The sequence below is a fragment of the Pongo abelii genome, chromosome 2 (genome assembly GCF_028885655.2).
Source record: "Pongo abelii isolate AG06213 chromosome 2, NHGRI_mPonAbe1-v2.0_pri, whole genome shotgun sequence".
NCBI lineage: Eukaryota > Metazoa > Chordata > Mammalia > Primates > Hominidae > Pongo > Pongo abelii.
This window is the reverse complement of record NC_085928.1, coordinates 140,428,267-140,446,967: the sequence shown is the minus strand read 5'-3', so window position 1 is coordinate 140,446,967 and position 18,701 is coordinate 140,428,267. Positions and strand designations below refer to the sequence as shown.

General features: G+C 36.6%; 1 protein-coding gene across 7 annotated transcripts in view; it reads right to left on the bottom strand.

The window, feature by feature from the left end:
* Nucleotides 1–18,701, bottom strand: part of ATP2C1 (ATPase secretory pathway Ca2+ transporting 1) — a 160,058-nt gene that overhangs the window by 37,521 nt on the left and 103,836 nt on the right. For all 7 annotated transcript variants that reach the window (XM_054552579.2, XM_054552580.2, XM_024245404.3 and 4 more), the window contains 6 exons: nt 14,673–14,797; nt 13,723–13,820; nt 11,533–11,628; nt 11,355–11,444; nt 9,386–9,490; nt 3,645–3,801 (listed from right to left, as the gene is read on the bottom strand). In XM_054552579.2, the coding sequence (XP_054408554.1) occupies nt 3,645–3,801; nt 9,386–9,490; nt 11,355–11,444; nt 11,533–11,628; nt 13,723–13,820; nt 14,673–14,797 (671 nt within the window). The remainder of the gene's footprint in view (nt 1–3,644; nt 3,802–9,385; nt 9,491–11,354; nt 11,445–11,532; nt 11,629–13,722; nt 13,821–14,672; nt 14,798–18,701) is intronic.

The window sequence follows — 18,701 nt, the reverse complement described above, 5'->3', positions numbered from 1 at the left end:
GTTCTGGATAAAGGGTCCCTTTAAGCTGTTTTGATTAAAAAGAATCAAACTAAAGAACTGAAGGGCAGAGTAGGCAAGAGACAGAAAATGAACAATATTTTCACATAGTAACCACATGCAGCTACTTTCAACAGGAACTCTGCCTCTTTAAAAAATAGAATTAATCATTTAGAGAAACTATGGGTTTGTTAGGCTTTAAAGTCAATTTTTAACAGACAAACACCTTTGAAGGTGGCTTCTAATGGATCTTCATCTTTCCATTTCCAAGATCTCCAGAAAAATTAAACACTCTGAAGAGAAGGCTGTATTAATTAATTATACACAGCCTGTAACAACTTTGTACATGAAAACTCCTGGAAGGTAAAGCTCATTTGGAAAGTGGTTGTAAAACCATTAATACCAACAATAGTTTGGATTCTTTTACTCCTTCCATAACATGAACAGACATTTCTTATTTGTAACATTGGTTCCCTAAGAGTATGTAAATCATCCCTAAGAGTATGTAAATCATATTACATACTCTAAGAGTATGTAAATCATATTATTATTTCTACTTATTTCCCTGTCATCCTTGGGCATGTAAGATGTAGTACAAAGTACTTTTCATTTCCCAAATATCATTTAGCTTGCTTTCAGAATTATGGAACTCCGGTAACTACTTTTATTAACCAAAGGGATGTACCTGCATCTGAGATATTAGACTGAACAACTTGTAACATGCACATACAAACTAAACATAAATAAGTCAAGAGGAGACTGAAAAGCCCCAGAGAGACCAAAGAAACTATCTATTCTTGGTCAAGCAGAAGGTATGAAAGATTACATATGCTCAAAAAAAATCAAGGTGAAATGCAAGTAATTCTACTTTTCCAAAGTAATAGTCATATACCTAATTATTTATGTAGATGAGGGCCCCAAAGGCTTTCACCCTTGAGAGAATGAGCCACTTCACAGTTCCTGGTGTTGGGATAGAGGCTGATGGTAACAGAAGGGGATAGTGACAAAAATATATGTCAGCAAATCCTGAGACAGAAAGATCAGCTCTGCACACTCCTAATGGAGGGGTGGCACTAGTCTAGAGGTTAGTATCCTGTATTTATCTGCCTCTTTAGCACCAATGAAAATCTGTTGCTACTCTCTGAGTCAAGAATAGGTAAACTTTTTTCACGTGGAGAGCCCCTGACATAAAACAAAATAGCATCAAAATTAAGAACCACAGTATTTTAAGAAACTTAAGTTTTATAAGATGTAACGTAAGTACATATCAACTGAGGTTTAAAATCTTTCTGTTCTTCATTATGGTAATCTCAGGGGGAGGATGGAAGTGGAGCACAAGGGTAGATAAAGAGGAAAAGACATGAAGCAAGAGACAAATGAGCAGAATGTTTCCCAAAACCCTGTGCAACAAAAACTTTCCCCTCTACCAACTCTGGTCTACTTCATAATGTTACAATACAAAACACACATGCACAAACCTCTACAATCCTTCATATGAAAAGAGTTAGTCAACATAACGAGGCAGGAAAACTTTGTTCCAGAAACTAAGAAAAAGACGGAGCATATATTAGACCTTCAAGACCTCTTTAAGTCCTCTAAATCTATGCCACTTTAAAACCTCTTGCTATGGGCTGCTAAGAGTAGCAAGACTCTGCCCACTTCCCTGTCTTTTTTTCTCCACTATTCTAATGCTTTATTAATAGCTGGAAACAAAGCCAACAAACTGGAAGTGATGACATCCCAGAAGTTCAAACGAGGAAAGAAGGTTCACATTTTGTCCACCAACAGTCTTTTTAAAAAATAAATAAATAAGTGCATCTTAGCAAAAGTAAATTTAAAAAGAAAGGGTCAAAGCCCCAGAATCAGGTGAATCAGGGGAGTAACAGGCCCTCTGCACCACAGTCTTCCCAGGATTGGCTCAGTGGAGCTGCCATTGCCCCTTCATACACAGGCTTTATCAATCAAAACCCTAATTTTGTGGCAGCAAGGCCTCCCTGCAGTGCCCCTTAAGTCTCTGAAACTCCCACTTGCTCTAATGATTATAATCCTGGGCCAAGCCTTAACTGTCATTCTCTTTCCCTAGCTGAGGTGGAAAGTTGAGGAGTGTAAGGGGAACAAAAGTGTTACCCTGAGCCAGAGTATCTGAGCTTCCAGCAGCTGGGGACACCAAACAGTTTGGTCTGCCAACTGTTCAGAAGAGAGTGAGGGTACAATGTACGAGGGCACCCCCTGTGCTCAATTATCCAGAGTGTCAGCTGGCATTTGTACATTTGGCTTGATAAAAACATATCAAAACCCTGTGGTTTCAGAGACCCTGCTATTCTTAGGTCTGACCCAGGTAAACCAGAAAAGAGGTTCCTACTGCCCCAGAACTGACGCTGGGAGAAAGAATCTGCCTTGGCTTCAGGGGTCCAGAAAGCTTGAGGACTGAGGTGGGGGGATCCAGAGCATGTTCCAGATTCAGGCCTTTGGGATGAAACCCCAGAAACTCTAGAACCTGTCATCAAAGCCTCTTACATTAAAAGGGGAAAGGGGGAAGGAAAAGTTGTCTTCCTTTAAATTTTTTTCCATCCAAAATATCCATTTGCAAAATAACTTCTCAGCCACGAGTCTCTGCCTCCCACTTCCTTGGAGACACGGGATGAAGTGTTAAGATGGTCACAATACAGCCCATATCCCAGATGAGAGGCACCAGGCTCTGGGTGCAGGGGTATGAGGAGTGATCTTGGTTCAGCAACACAGAAGGTTCAGAGAGAAGGGCAATGGCAGCAGGCTGGGAGTAGTGTTCTCTGCTGGTAAGAGTACCTTTCCAAACTTAGTTTATTTTAAGAACAGAAGCCCTATAAATCCATCAAAATGTTTAAAGCTCAAAAAAAGCCTTTGCTTAAGTAAACAACAAATAAAAACATTTTTCACATAACTTGTTTTTCTTCCTCCCAGAAATTGTAGTGCTTAGACTCCTATTTCATTAAAATAATAAAATTAAGGAAGCCAACTCTTCCAACTGCTGTGAGAGACTACATAACTACATATATTCTGCAGAAGCCAGATGACTATACAGAAGGTAAGAATCAGGTTAGGACACCAACCACCAACCCCTGAGTCTTACACATGACATCCCTAGGAGAGGTGGCCTAATGTGTATGTGTCCAGCAGACCCTCTCCCCATCACTGCTCAGTCAGCAGCATATAAGTAAGCAGTATTTTGGGACTTCTTTACCTCCCTGGTGAACAGTAACAGATCAAGTTAGCAATATTAGATATATTCGATATATTAGAGGCTTCAGACTCAATTTTTAGAAAAGTATTTTTGTCTTTAAAACAAACTGATAAAAAGAGAGTAACACCATTTTACCTCGATCCATTTCCTTTCTCATAAGATAAACTTGTTTAAAATAAAATTTCTATCAGCTACGCAGAGACCTCTGGAGATCTAAAAGAACCAGTGATTCACATTTTGCTACATTCTCAAATTTCCATCTTTTGAGGGCCAATTAACCAACTAAAACTTAACACCTCAATACTGGCAAGGGTTCTACAAATCCTGGAAGAGAGTTGGACAGCTCAAATGTGAAGCATGAATTCATCTGCAATTAAAAGAAGGCTCTACCTTTCCACCCCAGGGGACTATGCTGAAATAGCCTTACCTCTGAGTCCCGCTGAGCCCATGCGTGCCTTCTCTTGTTGGTACACATCTCTCTGCTGCTGAGTAAGTGTCAAGGTCTGCCCTTTGCTCTGGTATGTAGTACAGTACTTAATTACTTGTTCGTAAGCACCTTTCATAAAACAAATCTCTGGTCTGTCCTAAGAAGAAAAAGTACCAAACACAAGTTTAATTTCAACTTGTACATACCTGCCATTGGAGTCCAAAATTAAGTGGCATTCATTTCTCATAATTCCCAGAGAAGTTACTCAAGCCTAAGGTTTTGACTGCCACCTGAACTCTGAAGATTAAATATTCCTATATGGGAGCTTTCTGTATCTTCTATAGAAAACATCTATCCCACCATCCCACACATTAAAGGCAATGCTATACTAAGCCCCAAATTTGGCACTCTGAAATGTGGAAAGAGGCTCACTGCAACATAACAGGAAATGGAAGAGAAATAACAGCTCACAATGGTTCAAGTTCTCTATTAGCTACTATATACATCTATATCTATCTACCTAAAATGCCATTTAATTCTCCCAATCACACTGTATTTATGGGTATTATCAGACTTTTTCTTTTATTTTTTATCATGGTAAATAATCTTCAAAAGCTTATAATGAAATACTGCAGTTTCCTGTCCAATGCTTCTCACCACTAGTCCTACTCCATGGAAGCAAAATAATTTTAACTCTCTTAGCTGTTTTCTCTGATATTTACCCTCATGTTTTTAACATGTTTATACTGCTACTCCATCAGTTATCAATTTTATACACTGTCTATTGTGTAAGATGTTAATTTCCCCATTTCTACTACCTATTCCCCCTCTCCCCATCTTTATGATATAGTTAAAGCAAAATCTGCCAGTATTTTGTTTACAACAAGACTCCTTGCTGCTAAGCCAAGTGTGGTAATGACTATAGCAGTTCACAAATATCCCAGTTCTCCTGGGAGGTAGGAATGTATTTCCCTATTGCCGTCCTCACTCCGAAACGGTCAGGTATGACTTGCTCTGGCCAATAAACATGAGTACTTGGTCACTTCCAAATGGAAACGTAGGTGCCGGTACACAATTTCCTATTCTTCTACCCCTGCTGTGACAGTGTGTGTTCACATTAAAATGGAGTTTCCATCTGCCTGAGTTACCAAATAACTACAATGAGCAGATATTTGGGGACAGGGAGGCAGCAGGAGAGCATGATGTTGTTTTCATGGCCTATCCTGATTGATAGCTCAAATAGGATACTTCTTTTCCTGTTCAAGTTTCGTCTTTTATAAAGTTAATAACCACCTCTTTGTTTTCTGTATACCTATCATTCATTCTTCCTAAACTCTTCAATGTAATATAAAACCCTTCTCATGGTATTTTTTCACATCAACAAAGAAGCAGATAAGCTATTACCTCTATATTATTACTGGAGACCGCCCTCCTTCACTCTTCTTTCCATTTCTAATTGGCTGATTTCTAGGCCTGCTGTACCACTGGCATCTAGGAACAACCCTCTACCTCTATCCTCACTGAATTTTAAGTCTTTTAAGTCTCCCTTTTCTTTTTTTCTTTTATCCACCACTATCTTTCTAAGAAAGGGTGTGTGGTGTGGGACACATTTTTCTTCTATCCTCACATTTGTAAGTTTAGCTAGGGATAAATTTCCTCTCATTTTGAAGGCTTTGCTCTATTATCTTCCAGCCTCCAGTGTCAATGTTTTCATTGAAAAGTATAAAGAAATTAAAGTAGTGCCCCCTTATCCAGGGTTTAATTTCCTGCAGTTTCTGTTACTTAGCAGCAGTCCAAAAATATTAAATAGAAAATCCCAAAAATAAATAATTCATAAGTTTCCAATTATACAACATTGTGAGTATGGTGATGAAATCCCACTCTGTCCTGCCAAGGACACCATCCCTTTGTCCAGCATATCCACACTGTATAGGCTCCCTGCCCACTAATCACTTAGTAGCCATCTATGTTACTGGATCGAAAAAAACATGGTATATATAAGGTTCAATATTATTCATGGTTTCAGGAATCCACTAGGAGTCTTGGAATATATCCCGCTGGGCTAAGTGGCAGACTACCATACTTTAGTTCCTAAGCCCTTTTATATGGTCTCCCCTTTGCTTAAAGCTCTCTAGAAGCTCTTCAAATTCTCCCTCTCCAAGTGTCCTCAAATTTCTTAATTATGGGTCCTGTGTTTATCCCTCACCCCACCCCGCTTTAACATACGTATTGTGCTGAGCAGTTGGTGGGCCACTTTATTCTAGATGCTAGTCTTTTCATTCTGGAAAATTTTCCAGCATTAGTTGATAAAATCTTCTCATTTTCTGTTCTTTCTTCCTATTACCTATTCCTATTACCCTTCCTATTACCACTATGGGGTAATTACTGGATCTTCTGTATTTATTTTGATTTTTCTTACCTTTTATACTCCACACATCTTTGACTTTCTGTTCTACTTTGATACATTTCTTCAGTTTATTTAATAAACATTTTATTGAAAGTTATTTTGTCTTTTTTATGGTTTTCGGAAATTTTCTTCAGCATCTGCCACTACCTTTCTCTAAGACCCCTTTCTCTGTTGGTTTGGTCTTTGGCTTTCATACTAAAGATTTTCTCCAAGTATCTAGTAATCCCTCCCTGTTCACTTGTATTTAAGAGTGAAGAAATTAAAAGACTAGAAGCTCCATGAGCACTGGCAGAGCTAAGGATCAACTGGTAAGCCTTGCTGTAAGGTGATGAGATGAAGTCCAGGAGTAGGTAAGTGCTTCCAATGAACAAAGAGCTTAGCTCAAAGGTGCCCCTTATGACAGGGCTCCCCAACTCCCAGGCAGTAGACCAGTACAGTCCGTCGTATGTTAGGAACCCAGCCACAAAGAAGAAGTGGGCTGCAGGCAAGCGAGCACTACTGCCTGAGCTCCATCTCCTGTCAGGTCAGCCAGGGCATGAGATTCTCATAGAAGCATGAACCCTATCATGAACTACACATGCAAGGGATCTAAGTTGTGCACTCCTTATGAGAATCTAAAGCCTGAGGATCTGAGGTGGACCAGTGTCATTGCAAAACCATCCCCTGCCTGTGGAAGAGTTCAAGGAAACCACTCCCTGGTGCCAAAAAGGCTGGGGACCACTGCCTTATGAGACCAGGCAGCTTTTCTAAAACTCTTGAATCTTCTTACTTAGGGAATGACAGTAGGGAGATGCCAGCCTTCATGTATTCCAAGAGACAAGTGGTGTTAAGAACTAGGGCTTTATCCTTCAGGACAATGACATCTTCTTAATCACTCTGTTTTCAGTCTTAAGGTTTAATCCTACCCTCTACTCTTACCCCCAGATTTCTGGTGTTCCACAGGGGTAAAGGAAGGCTAACCGTCTGGCCTAAAGAAGCAGCAAAGGTACTTAGGGGAGTTCTATTGGTTCCTTATTCAGAATTTCAAATTTCTCTACTATTTTTAGCCTTATGCCTTACTGCCTGCCTTCAAAGGTACCTGGCACCTTTGACTCTTTCCTATACTTTCTCTTTCTGAGTTTATATCTTTTATTCCTTGTTAGTGATTTTGGTGGGTTCCAGGGAGGTAGTAGAGATAAATATATATTGTCATTTTCAAGTTAAAGTCCTTTAAAAGCAAACTATTTGAGCCACTGAAGTTACTTTTAAAATGGTAAGTTTCCCTATCTGTGTCAGGATGACTTCTTCTAGATCCTGAGTCACATCTGTGGGTTGGGTTTTGTTTGTTCATTTCACTGGTTGGTTTTGTTTTGCAAGAGGAACTCAGGTCGGCAAATGAGAAGAATAATCAAATGTTTCCAAACATATCCTGCCACTTGCTGTCCCCCACTCCCACAACTAAGAAGATTTAATCTTCCAATGTAAAACTCTGGTGAGATTACATTAAAAGTTGCTGAAAAGTAAAATTATTAAACATTACAGGAGCCACACTATCTTGAAGTACCGTGTGATGGTTTACAAAATGTAGTGAAACAGACCTATCAAAAAAAGTCATATGCATATTCTTGCCATATAACTATATGGTTAAGGGACATCAGCTGAAAATCACCTAAGTTTAATGCAATTTCTGAAAGCTTTACATTAAAAGGTTTAAAGTGAAAGGTATTTTATTTTCATAGTTTTATTTCCAATTGTCTTCTTTCACCTAAGCTTGTAAAAGTTCCTTTAAAGAATAGACGGAAATCTTTTTTTGGCCCTCATGAACATAGTTCCTGGAAGACTTCAATTCAAAGTTCAGTGTTAACCAACCTGGCCTTTCTTTTAAAACCTGTATGTTTCCACTTATATGAATGGAGATTCCTTCATTCCTGTTTTCTACAGAGATGTAATCATAGGTATCACATGCAAAAATCATGTGTTTGCTCATAGGTAAAAACATATAACCAACTAGTCATTCCTGTTAAAGGAACTATAAAAATAACAAGTCCAGGCGTGGTGGCTCACGCCTGTAATCCCAGCACTCTGGGAGGCCAAGGTAGGAGGATCATGTGAGTCCAGGGGTTCGAGACCAGCCTAGGAAACATAATGAGACCCCATCTCTACAAAAAATAAGCAAAATTAGCCAGGTATGGCGGCACGTGCTTACAGTCCCAGCTACTTGGGAAGCTGAGGTGGGAAGATCACTTGTGCCCGGGGAGGTTGAGGTTGCAGTGACCCGAGGTCATGCCACCGCACTCAGCCTAAGCAACAGAGTGAAGGAAAGTTTAAAGTTTAAGGGTGTGTGTGTGTGTGTGTGTGTGTGGTGTGTGTGTGTGTATGTATGTGTGTGTGTGTGTGTGTGTGTGTATATATATATATATATATATATATATTTTTTTTTTTTTAGACTGGCTGTTGCCCAGGCTGGAGTGCAGTGGGGTGATCTTGGCTCACTGCAACCTCCGCCTCCCGGGTTCAAACAATTCCCCTGTCTCAGCCTCCTGAGTAGCTGGGACTACAGGCACACACCACCACACCCGGCTAATTTTTATATTTTTAGTACAGACAGGGTTTCACCATATTGGTCAGGCTGGTCTCAAACTCCTGATCTCAGGTGATCCACCAGCCTTGGCCTCCCAAAGTGCTGGGATTACAGGCGTGAGCTACCGCATCCAGCCTAAGCTTCAATATTTTTTAAAGTTAAGTTTCATCATCAAGCTGGTAATAGCAACTATGAGTGATGTAATTATATACTGTAGATAATTCAGAACTCTTATTACACTAACTGGAAAAATTTCTCAAGCACCCAGGAACAAGGTGGCAGCTTAAAATATCAGTATGTCATTTTGTCAGCTTGTAAGCTGGAGTAATCAACATGAATGACATACATTTGCAAACTACTTTTCACAAAGTAAAGTGGTTTCATTTGTTCTGAAGATAAGACATTCCTTCAGTGAAAGAACACAGATTGAAACACAGTCTGCAAAGACCTTATAAGGAACTGTCATGAAGAACAGAAAAAATTCTGAAAAAATCTGATGTCACAGCTTTAGGAGACTGAGACTAGGCTACAACTCATTTAAGCTGTTTGCTCACACAGCAAGAACTCCATGAATATATCTATGCATGGATTCTATAAGGAAAGACTATCAAAGAGAACACAAACAATTAAGAGATGAGTGTACTATTAATTACATGTACTTTAAAGCAACAAGTCTTTATTATGTACAATGACTAAACCCAAAGGCGGACAGTAAATGAAAAAATAGTCATCTAAGCTAAACAGGAAATAAGTATTCTTTAAACAGATGGATACCTGCTGTGTTCGGTGTACACACTTAACAGCCATCCACTTTTGCTCAGAGCTAAAAGGGTATTCAGCTTTTCTGATGTAGTCTTGTTGAAGTCCATCAAGACCCATCTATATGGCACAAAGAGAAAGTTAATTCTCACCTGTACGTGATTTTTTCCTTTAACAAAGAACAAGGGTCACAACTTGTAACTAGGTTGGCTGGATTATTTTTCAGTTAATAGTGAAATAGTAAATGCTCCATCTATATATACTGTACTTCCCTACACATCAGCATACATTTTCAACATGAAAGCCCAGGTAAGTAGATATAGTCTAAGGCAGGTTTTCTGGATTGTACACTGACTAAACCTCCCACACCCACTGTATTAATCCCTCTACCAGCTCAAATTCTGAAAGGAAGCAGGATATAAATAAATAAAAGTACCCAACCAATTCTGAGCATGTATTTTTATGATCAATAGAAGTTTTAGATTAAATCTCTCACTTCTTAGGGACTCAAATGGCTCACTTGTTATCATCCTAGTCCCTTACCCTCTACCATTTTATATCCTGAATACTACCAATCATGTTGCTGTTTTCCCTCCCAATAGCCTTTGCATCAATATCAAATATCTAAATATCAAAAATATCAAAAAATATCTTCCAAATATCAAAAAATGTTAAACTACTCAAAATTCTACCATGTATTGCTTTCTACTTTCTACTGAAACATGTTCAGGCTCTTCTTCTTGGCCTTAAAGGTTCTCCAGAAACCCACCACATACAGCATCTATAAAAATCCTCCTGGTCACGCAAATACGTTTCATTTCATCCAGTTTGGCCAACTCATTAGCCATAACCACCTCTATGCTCTTTTATTCCTCTCTACTTCTACTTTAGTTCATTCCCTAGCTTATCTCATCTAAACCCTTCCTATCCTTCAAAGCCCTCATATCCCAGCTCTGAATTTGCATTGTTCTTATACGTGACTCAAGTGTTTAAGATTTCAGTGTCTGCTGTCTTGGACTGCCTTTTGTCTCAAGAATGTCAATATAAATTCCCTACCTAAAATGTGAGGTCTCCGCCCATAAAAAGATAGTTTCATATTCTTTTCCCTCAAAGAAACTAGTATCTTTATAAGCATAACACAGGAAATACTTGATAACTGATTCATGTTTTGAGTACTATGCTATTTTAGTTGTAAGGAGACCAAATGATACAGAAATGTGCTTTTCTGCCAAGGAAACTATATATTCTAAAACTATCAATTTTATTTCATTAAATATATTATAATAACCTATAATTCTATATTGTCTCTCATTTCAAGCAACCTCATTTAGAAGCCTCTTGCTTTATACAAGTATCAAAATGTTCTCTGAATACTCTTAAAGGTAGGAATAGTTATTTTTGTTATGAGTGACAGGCTGGACTTACTAGGTTTCTCACTGAATCAAATATAGGACTTAGGGGATAAGAAGATGGATTGGGACAGATGAAAAGTTAACTGAGACTTCTTCTCCCCAAAACAAATTATAACTTCAAAATCATTTTGAGAAATTAACAAAGGAGAGAAAGGAAAGACTGGGAAAAGAAAGCTATTTTCTCATGACTGTGTTATTATCTTTATACAGAAATACTAAAGAATGTTGCCTTTTATTCATTCAAAAGTTAGTATTTATCAGCAATTACATACATTTATAAAGTATTTCACATGTAGATCTCAATACTGTGGAAGACAGGAACATTTCTTCACAAGAAATCAACGACTGCTCATTAGTTTGTAACTTGCATGTGAACAATAAAGTTATACTGAAAAAACTCTATACTTTACATTTATAGGAATAAAACTGATACCCAAAAGATAGTAAAAACAATGAAATAGTATGAGTTTTTTTCACTCAATACCTAAAAACCAGTAATACTGAAATTGACGACACTGCGTTCTGTTGTGAGGGCAGTGTCTCATATGTCAAAGAGAAATTTAGGTACGTACCTTCATTGCAAGAGCAATTAAGGCCCCTTCTGTTGGCTTCCCCATTAGAGTATTGTTTCTAATTACAGCATCATTGCACACACAGCCCGCCTAAGAAAAATACACATAAACTATGAACCTATCACTGTGTCTTAAGTCATTATGAAGAAAGCCACCATCTAGGAAAAAAAGTATTTACCTCAACAATTCTGCTAACAGCTGGGTTATAGAATCCATGAACAACATCACCATCAACAATCACTTCCCCAAATTGATTATAGCCAACTCCAGTAACCTAAAGTTCACAAAGTGGGATCAATAATACAAACACTACAAACACGTGGTGGTGACAAGACCTATAAAACCCAAAAACTATAATGAGTTCTGTTCATTTTATTTTTAATGAAACTGTTAAAGTGTTTATCTAGAAAAGCATTAAAATTTGTCTTTAAAAAGGACATTTAGTGAAGAAATATAGATTCTAATTCTCATCACAATTATTAATCTAAAAAGACATTGTTTTCTAATTACAATATACTGTTAAAAGAATAAGCTATGAAAATATACATAAGTAAGCTTAAACTTATATGACATTACACTTATATAGCATACTACAGTTTGCAAAGAACTCAAATCCATTACCATATGTAACATATAACACAAAGCTGTGACTTACACAAAAGCAGTACTTTTTGCAAACATGCAGGCCTCCAGACATTGAGATATATGCTAGCACTTACAAATCACTTTAACACAGCATATTACATACCAATTTTAAAAATCAGAGGTAGAGACAAACCAGGTATTTCTATCATAAGTCTAGAACAAGCCAAACGAAAGGAAATTTCAAAATAAAAATCATACAATTTAGTGGCCAGGTGTGGTGGCTCACATCTGTAATCCTAACACTTGGGAGGCCGGAACAGGAGAATCACTTTAGCCCAGGAGTTCAAGACCAGCCTGGGCAACAAAGCAAGATCCATCTCTATTAAAAATAAAAATAAATAAAAAATGTTTAATGACATTAATTGAGAGATAAAACAATTAACAAATGGTTAATGCATTACATACAGCATGACCTTAAAACAAAAGAAAACCTAATATTCTACCTTCCATACCTGGATCATATAAGCACATGTAATCCCAATGACCCTTCTGAATCATCCAGAAAGGGCACATTCACCAACACAGCATGGGGGATCTTTGACCAGATCTAACACCGTAAATATCAAGAGTCTCTTTTCAAGACCTATGTAAAATGGACGTAAATAAACCCAGGTACAACTTCTGTCAATTTGCCTACTGCTTATTTTTCTCAATGAATTAGCTATAAATACATTTTAAATTACTGTACCCAACATAAGCAGTGGTAAGAGCATTCCAGTCAAAAATCCTGCACAGACTGAGTAGGATTAGACTTGTCCATAAGCACCTTCAGGAAGAGCTACCGCACAGTGATGTGCACTTAAGAGACAATGTATCAATATATAATTGTTAAAATAAAGGGATTCATTTATTCATTCATTCATTCATCAAGTATTTATTACTATGAAGCAGGCTGTGTGCTAGGCAATATAGTTCCTGCTCTCTTATAATGGGGAAAAGGGACAGAAAATTTTACCTAAGATAAGAACTAAGAGGTATGAAATGCTAAGACAACATATAACATAGGGCCACTTCTGGGTGTTCTGAAGAAGTGGGTTGGAATTAAGGTGCAAAGGATGAAGAGGCATTAGACTACCCTAAACAGTGACAAAGGCAGCAAGTTCTTAAAGTAGGAATAATTGTGTCACATCGAAAGAACTATAAAGCCAGTATACTTGATGCACAGAAAGCAAAGGGTAGCATACAAGGATAGAGGGGAAAATAAGGGATAGAATATGTACGGCTTTGAGAGGCCACAGCTCAGGATCCTGATCACAATGGAAAACCATTGGAGTACCTTAATTTATGGAGTGACATGCTTAAAATTTGGTTCTAAAAAGATCCCTCAAGCTGCTTATGGAGTGAGGGCATCAAGAATGGACAAAGACCAGTCAAAAAGCTTTATCAGAATGGCAGGTGAGAAATGGCGGTAACTTAAAGAAGCTGGCTACAAAGTAGATGGCTGGGAAAATTCTTTAGGAAGTCAAAATTGGCACGATTTGATTATGGATAGATGAAGGGGTGACTGAAAGAGAGATGTCAAGGAGGAATCAAAGTTTTTGGATGCAACAAGTGTACAATCGGAATGAGACAAAGACTTGGTAAAATCACAGAGAGAGAAAATAACTCCACTACTAATTTACAGCCCTTTTGAAGGTAAGACACTGGAACTGTTAGGAATGCTAAACACCAAGTTTCTTAAAGGGATACTGTTTTTGTTTGTTTTTAAAAACCTATAGAGTACCTCAGCATGCAGACCATCTGAAGTAAATATGTGAGTAACAGTCATTTCATTCTTCGTCAGTGTTCCAGTTTTATCTGAACAAATCACATTACAGCAGCCTAAAGAATTAAATCATTACAAGTCACCAAAAGAATCAAGGAGAAATATAAGTTCACTTAAAAAACAAATCAAAGACTAGAATCCTGTCCTACTTCTCTGAATTTTATAGATATCAAACTCATTGGTAATTTTAGATTAACTTCTCTCATTATGCTTGTTTCAGCATAAGGTGCAGTTTCTGAAATTAAAAATAAAAATTAGATGATGACATGTTCTTATTTATATACAGTTAGTTTCTACAAAGCTATTTCACATTAGCTTTATGTAATGATCTTATATAACATCTTTTCTAGAAAGTTTGGAGAGTTCCTAAATATAAACCCATATAATTTCTTCAATCAGGAATTTTCAAGGTATTTCAGCTTCTCATATATGGAGAAGATATTAAAATACAAACTAGAGATTAAATTCAGTACATTTTTGGAGTTTCAAAGCATATTGCACATAAAGTTTTGTTACAGCAATATAACTACTGTAAATTTACTGTTCTTACAGGCAAATTCAACTCAAGTATGACATTTGGGATCTGTAATAATACATTATCTTCTTCGACATGTCACAAGAAAAAAATTCTATTAATTTTACTCCAAGATTTCAGTTGTTGTATGGATTTTCTTAACATGATTTGAGCATTAGAACATGACATAGAAAGATTTTTCTTCAACTCCCCTCACCTAAGGGATAGGAATTTTTAATTGCCTTTTTTGGTTGTTAAAACCATATCCAATTTTGCCATAAGCCAAACATCATTATGCAAATCTCTAAGATAAAAATTGTAAAACTCTGAGATGATTCACTATTGACACAAACTTACGCATCATTGCATAAGAATGCTCTTAACACAGACTTACCCAGAGTTTCAACAATAGGCAGTTTTTTCACAATGGCCCTTTTCTTCACCATTCTCATAACACCAAGAGCTAGTGTCACTGTGACCACAATGGGGAGACCTTCAGGAATTGCTGCTACAGCCAAACTATAACCAATATATACAAAGTATTAAAATGTAGGTTAAACAGCACTCACAGCAAAATTTAAATTGGATGTTACTTAAAGCTTAATAAAATGCAAAATTAATATAGTCAATACCTAAAAAATAAACTCAAAAGGAAGAGAAAGTTAACATTTACTGGATTACCTAGTAGCTGCCAGGTTAAGCACAGTGGTTAAAAAATGTAGGTTCTGACATCAAATTGCCTGGATTTGTATCCCTGGCTTCACCATCTCTTACTTGTGTGATCCTGGGCTACTTACTAATCTAGCTCTGTAGTTTACTGTCCTCATCTATAAAATACAGATAACTACAAATGTTCAAACAAAAACTCATACATGAATGTTCACGGCAACACTATTCACGATAGCCAAAACATGGAAACAGGCCAAATATTCATCAACTGATAAATGTAAAATTGTGACATCCATGCAATGGAGTATTACTTCAGCCACAAAAAGGAATGAAGTACTAACACATGCTACAACACGAATAAACCTTGAAAACATTATGCTAAGTGAAAAAAGACAGATACAAAAGGTCCCATATTATATCATTTCATTTATATGAAATATCTAGAATAGGCAAATCCATAGAGATAGCAGATTAGTGAGTGGTTACCAGGGACTAGGGGAAGAGGAAAACTGGGGAGTGACTGCTTAATGTGTACAGAGTTTTCTTCTGGCATGATGAAAAGGTTCTGAATCTAGATGGCAGTTAACAGTTGTAAAACATTGTGACCATACTTAACTCCACCAAATTAACTCTTTAAAACTGTAAATTTTATGATATGTGTATTTTATCACAGTTTAAAAAATTATTTCACTCTTGCCTTTTATAATTAAAAAATAACAAGCCTTTCTTTGTGCCATTTCAAATACTATCTCTTGACTCTGCTAGAAATAAGGACATAAGCAATTTAACCCCTCATTCTACCACTGTTCCCTCTGCTGCTTCTACTTCCTAATTTCCATTACCAACTTTTTCTTTGCATAATCTAGTACATTAGTAATCTAGTACATTTTTGTAATCTTTGCATAATCTAGTACATTTTCTATAACTGTAATTGACTTTTTCATGCTTTATTTACTGGTTGATTTTAAAGTTGAAAGCACATAAGCAACAATATTATTGGCTAAACAATACACACTGAAGAGTCAAGAAATATGTATTATCATTAATACTTCCTTTTCTCCTTTGGGCTACTCAAAGAGAATGTTCCTAGTTCAAATGGAATCCTTTTTTTTTCTTTTTTTCTTTTCTTTTTTTTTTTTTAAATGCTTCCATTAAGGAAAAATAGGCATCATCACTTACAATCTAGATACAATGAATCTTTTCGATCTTTTATATTTAAGTCATCTTAGCAAAACTTTGCAGAGGAATAAATAAATTGTGAAAAACTTCACTCTAAATTTTCATTTTAATGATAACCCAAAATTATTCCTGGACTTGAAGGCATCTATACCTGAAATCGGTAACATCTTTTGGATGCAACTAACTGCTCATCTACTGTTTTTGGTGAACTTGGAACATATTTATCTTATAAATATTGATTTCAGATTTCAAAAAATATTTCTAACAGGCTCTAGCTTATTAATCTAGTTCTTCTTTCTTGCATTTGTTCTGTCAAATTGCAACACTTCTAAAACCACTGATGGCTCCCAATTGTGTTGAAAAGAGAACAGTTATCTTCTTTGGTCCATGACTGCAAAACATTTTCAATTTTAGATTTATAAACACCAATTACAATGATGAATCCAGTGAATTTTTATACTTCTCCATAATCTATTTCCTTTTAATCACTTTTATATTCATACCAGCCTTCAGCATTTCTCCACTTAAAAGCAGCATGAAGTCAATGCTGATAAACAAGCATCATAAAAGATGAATGAAATAGGGTCATACATTCGTTTAACAAAAAGAGATGGTCCAGATTCTTGCTGAAAACTACTGCATGATAGAGTCCTCGCTGCAGAATGATTAACTGGAAGAGAATACCGGTTTCTTTTCTGTCCTTAAAAACAGACTGCTCACTCATCAAAATTAAGGTGTTTGAGAAGATCTAGAGTATCATCCAAAGACTCAGTCTTGAGATTTCACTTATATTATTAATTTCACCCACATCATTACAGCCTACAGTGCTTCTATTTGGCTCTTTGCACTGATCTTCTGATATGTCTAATAATTGTGAAAAGTCTTCTCTGTCAATTATTCTCTTTGCCATTATAGTAGAAAGTGAAAAATTTTGAATTCTCATTTTTGTTCAATGAAAGCTGTAACAAACAAACCTAAAGATTGTGCCTTTAGACTTCTTTTACACCTTCTTAAATGATGCAATACTTTAGGCAACATAATAAGAAAACTAAAGATTAAGAGAATAGTGATGATGTACTTTATTATTACATCAGCCTTCTCAATGATTCCATCATTTTTCTGCTTTCTTATTGTTTTAGTCATCTTCAGCACTCTTGCGAATAATTGTTAAAATAATTCCTAGGGTGAAGAAATTGTAAAATACTTCAAGAAAGAGGAAAAATAGGATCATTAAAGGTCCCATAATGTAGCTTATATTTATAAAAGATTCCAATGGATCCATACTGCAAAACAGAATTGCAAAATAGAATGAGTTTTATTCTATTTGAAAATTTTTAAGTTTCTTGTCCTTTGGAAGACCTTGAAGAAAGAACAGAAGTTATGATACGTCAATCTGTACAAACAGAACTCAAAAAAAAAACCCCAAATCCTCAAAAACTAAAAATGATCCAGTGGATAATATGTCAATGTTTAATATCTCAAACTTATTCCCCATTTTAAATGTATTTTATATTTAACCCATGGCGTTTTTAAATACAAATTTAAACCAAGAGTTTCAAATTGCATTTTCACCCCCTCCCTTGAGAAAAAAAAAAAACATTCTTTCACTATATCACAAATATCTTTTTACGTCTTATTCGTTCTGATTCCTCGTAATCTATTTGACTTTTCTTTTTGAAAGACATTGACTTTTGTTCTAATATTTGAAATATTTCCTATGCCTACAACAGATGTCTACCAGGACTTCTTTTTCTTAGATGCCTAAGTAAGTTCTTGCCCTTTCTTATGTCTATTATCATCTTCCTTTCTTTCACCCTTGTTTTGCTGGAATTCATACAAGGATGGGTAGGAAATGAATGTTCTGAGTACTTGCCTACCTATTTGTAACTAATTGGACCAATCCTTTGGCTAGGCCTAATTTACAGATTTATGATCAACTGTCCCCTAATTTGTTACCACTGCGCCACTGTATTCTAATGCAATCTGATGTTGCTGTGGATGAAGAGTTAATAAAATAATCTTCCCCTTCTGGATTTGATTAACTCTAGTTCTATTCACCTAGTGACCTGGTAAGAATAATATGTCAAGTATGCTGCTAGATAACACTGCTATGATTAAGGGATCCCCTGACTAATAAAATCTCTCTGGACTAGGAAAGTTACAATTATCTTATTGGAAGTCATTGCTTTGAGTTTCTCGAGTGTAGTAACTCTTGTAACTAGACATGTCCCTTGCAGGCGTCTGGAAACGCATGTTTCAAAATATGTCTCTCATAGAACACGAGATATTTTAACCCAAGGTAGATCCCACACTCACAAGGTTGACCTTATCTTCTTGTACTTGAGTGAATTGCTACATGGACTGCTGCGGACTCTCAAGAGAAGGTTGCGTGAAGTTACCCTGCTGTGTTCAGGGCACAGGTATCAGATGTGGTCTGTGAAAGTCTTGTGAGTTGGAATGTTCAGAAGAACCCAAAAAGACCCTGTGGTAGAAACTGCAGTTGCTAATGAGAAGTCTGACGCCAGCGTAGTTACCCTTCCTTTGTAGATGACCTGACTTTTTTTCTTTAGTTTCA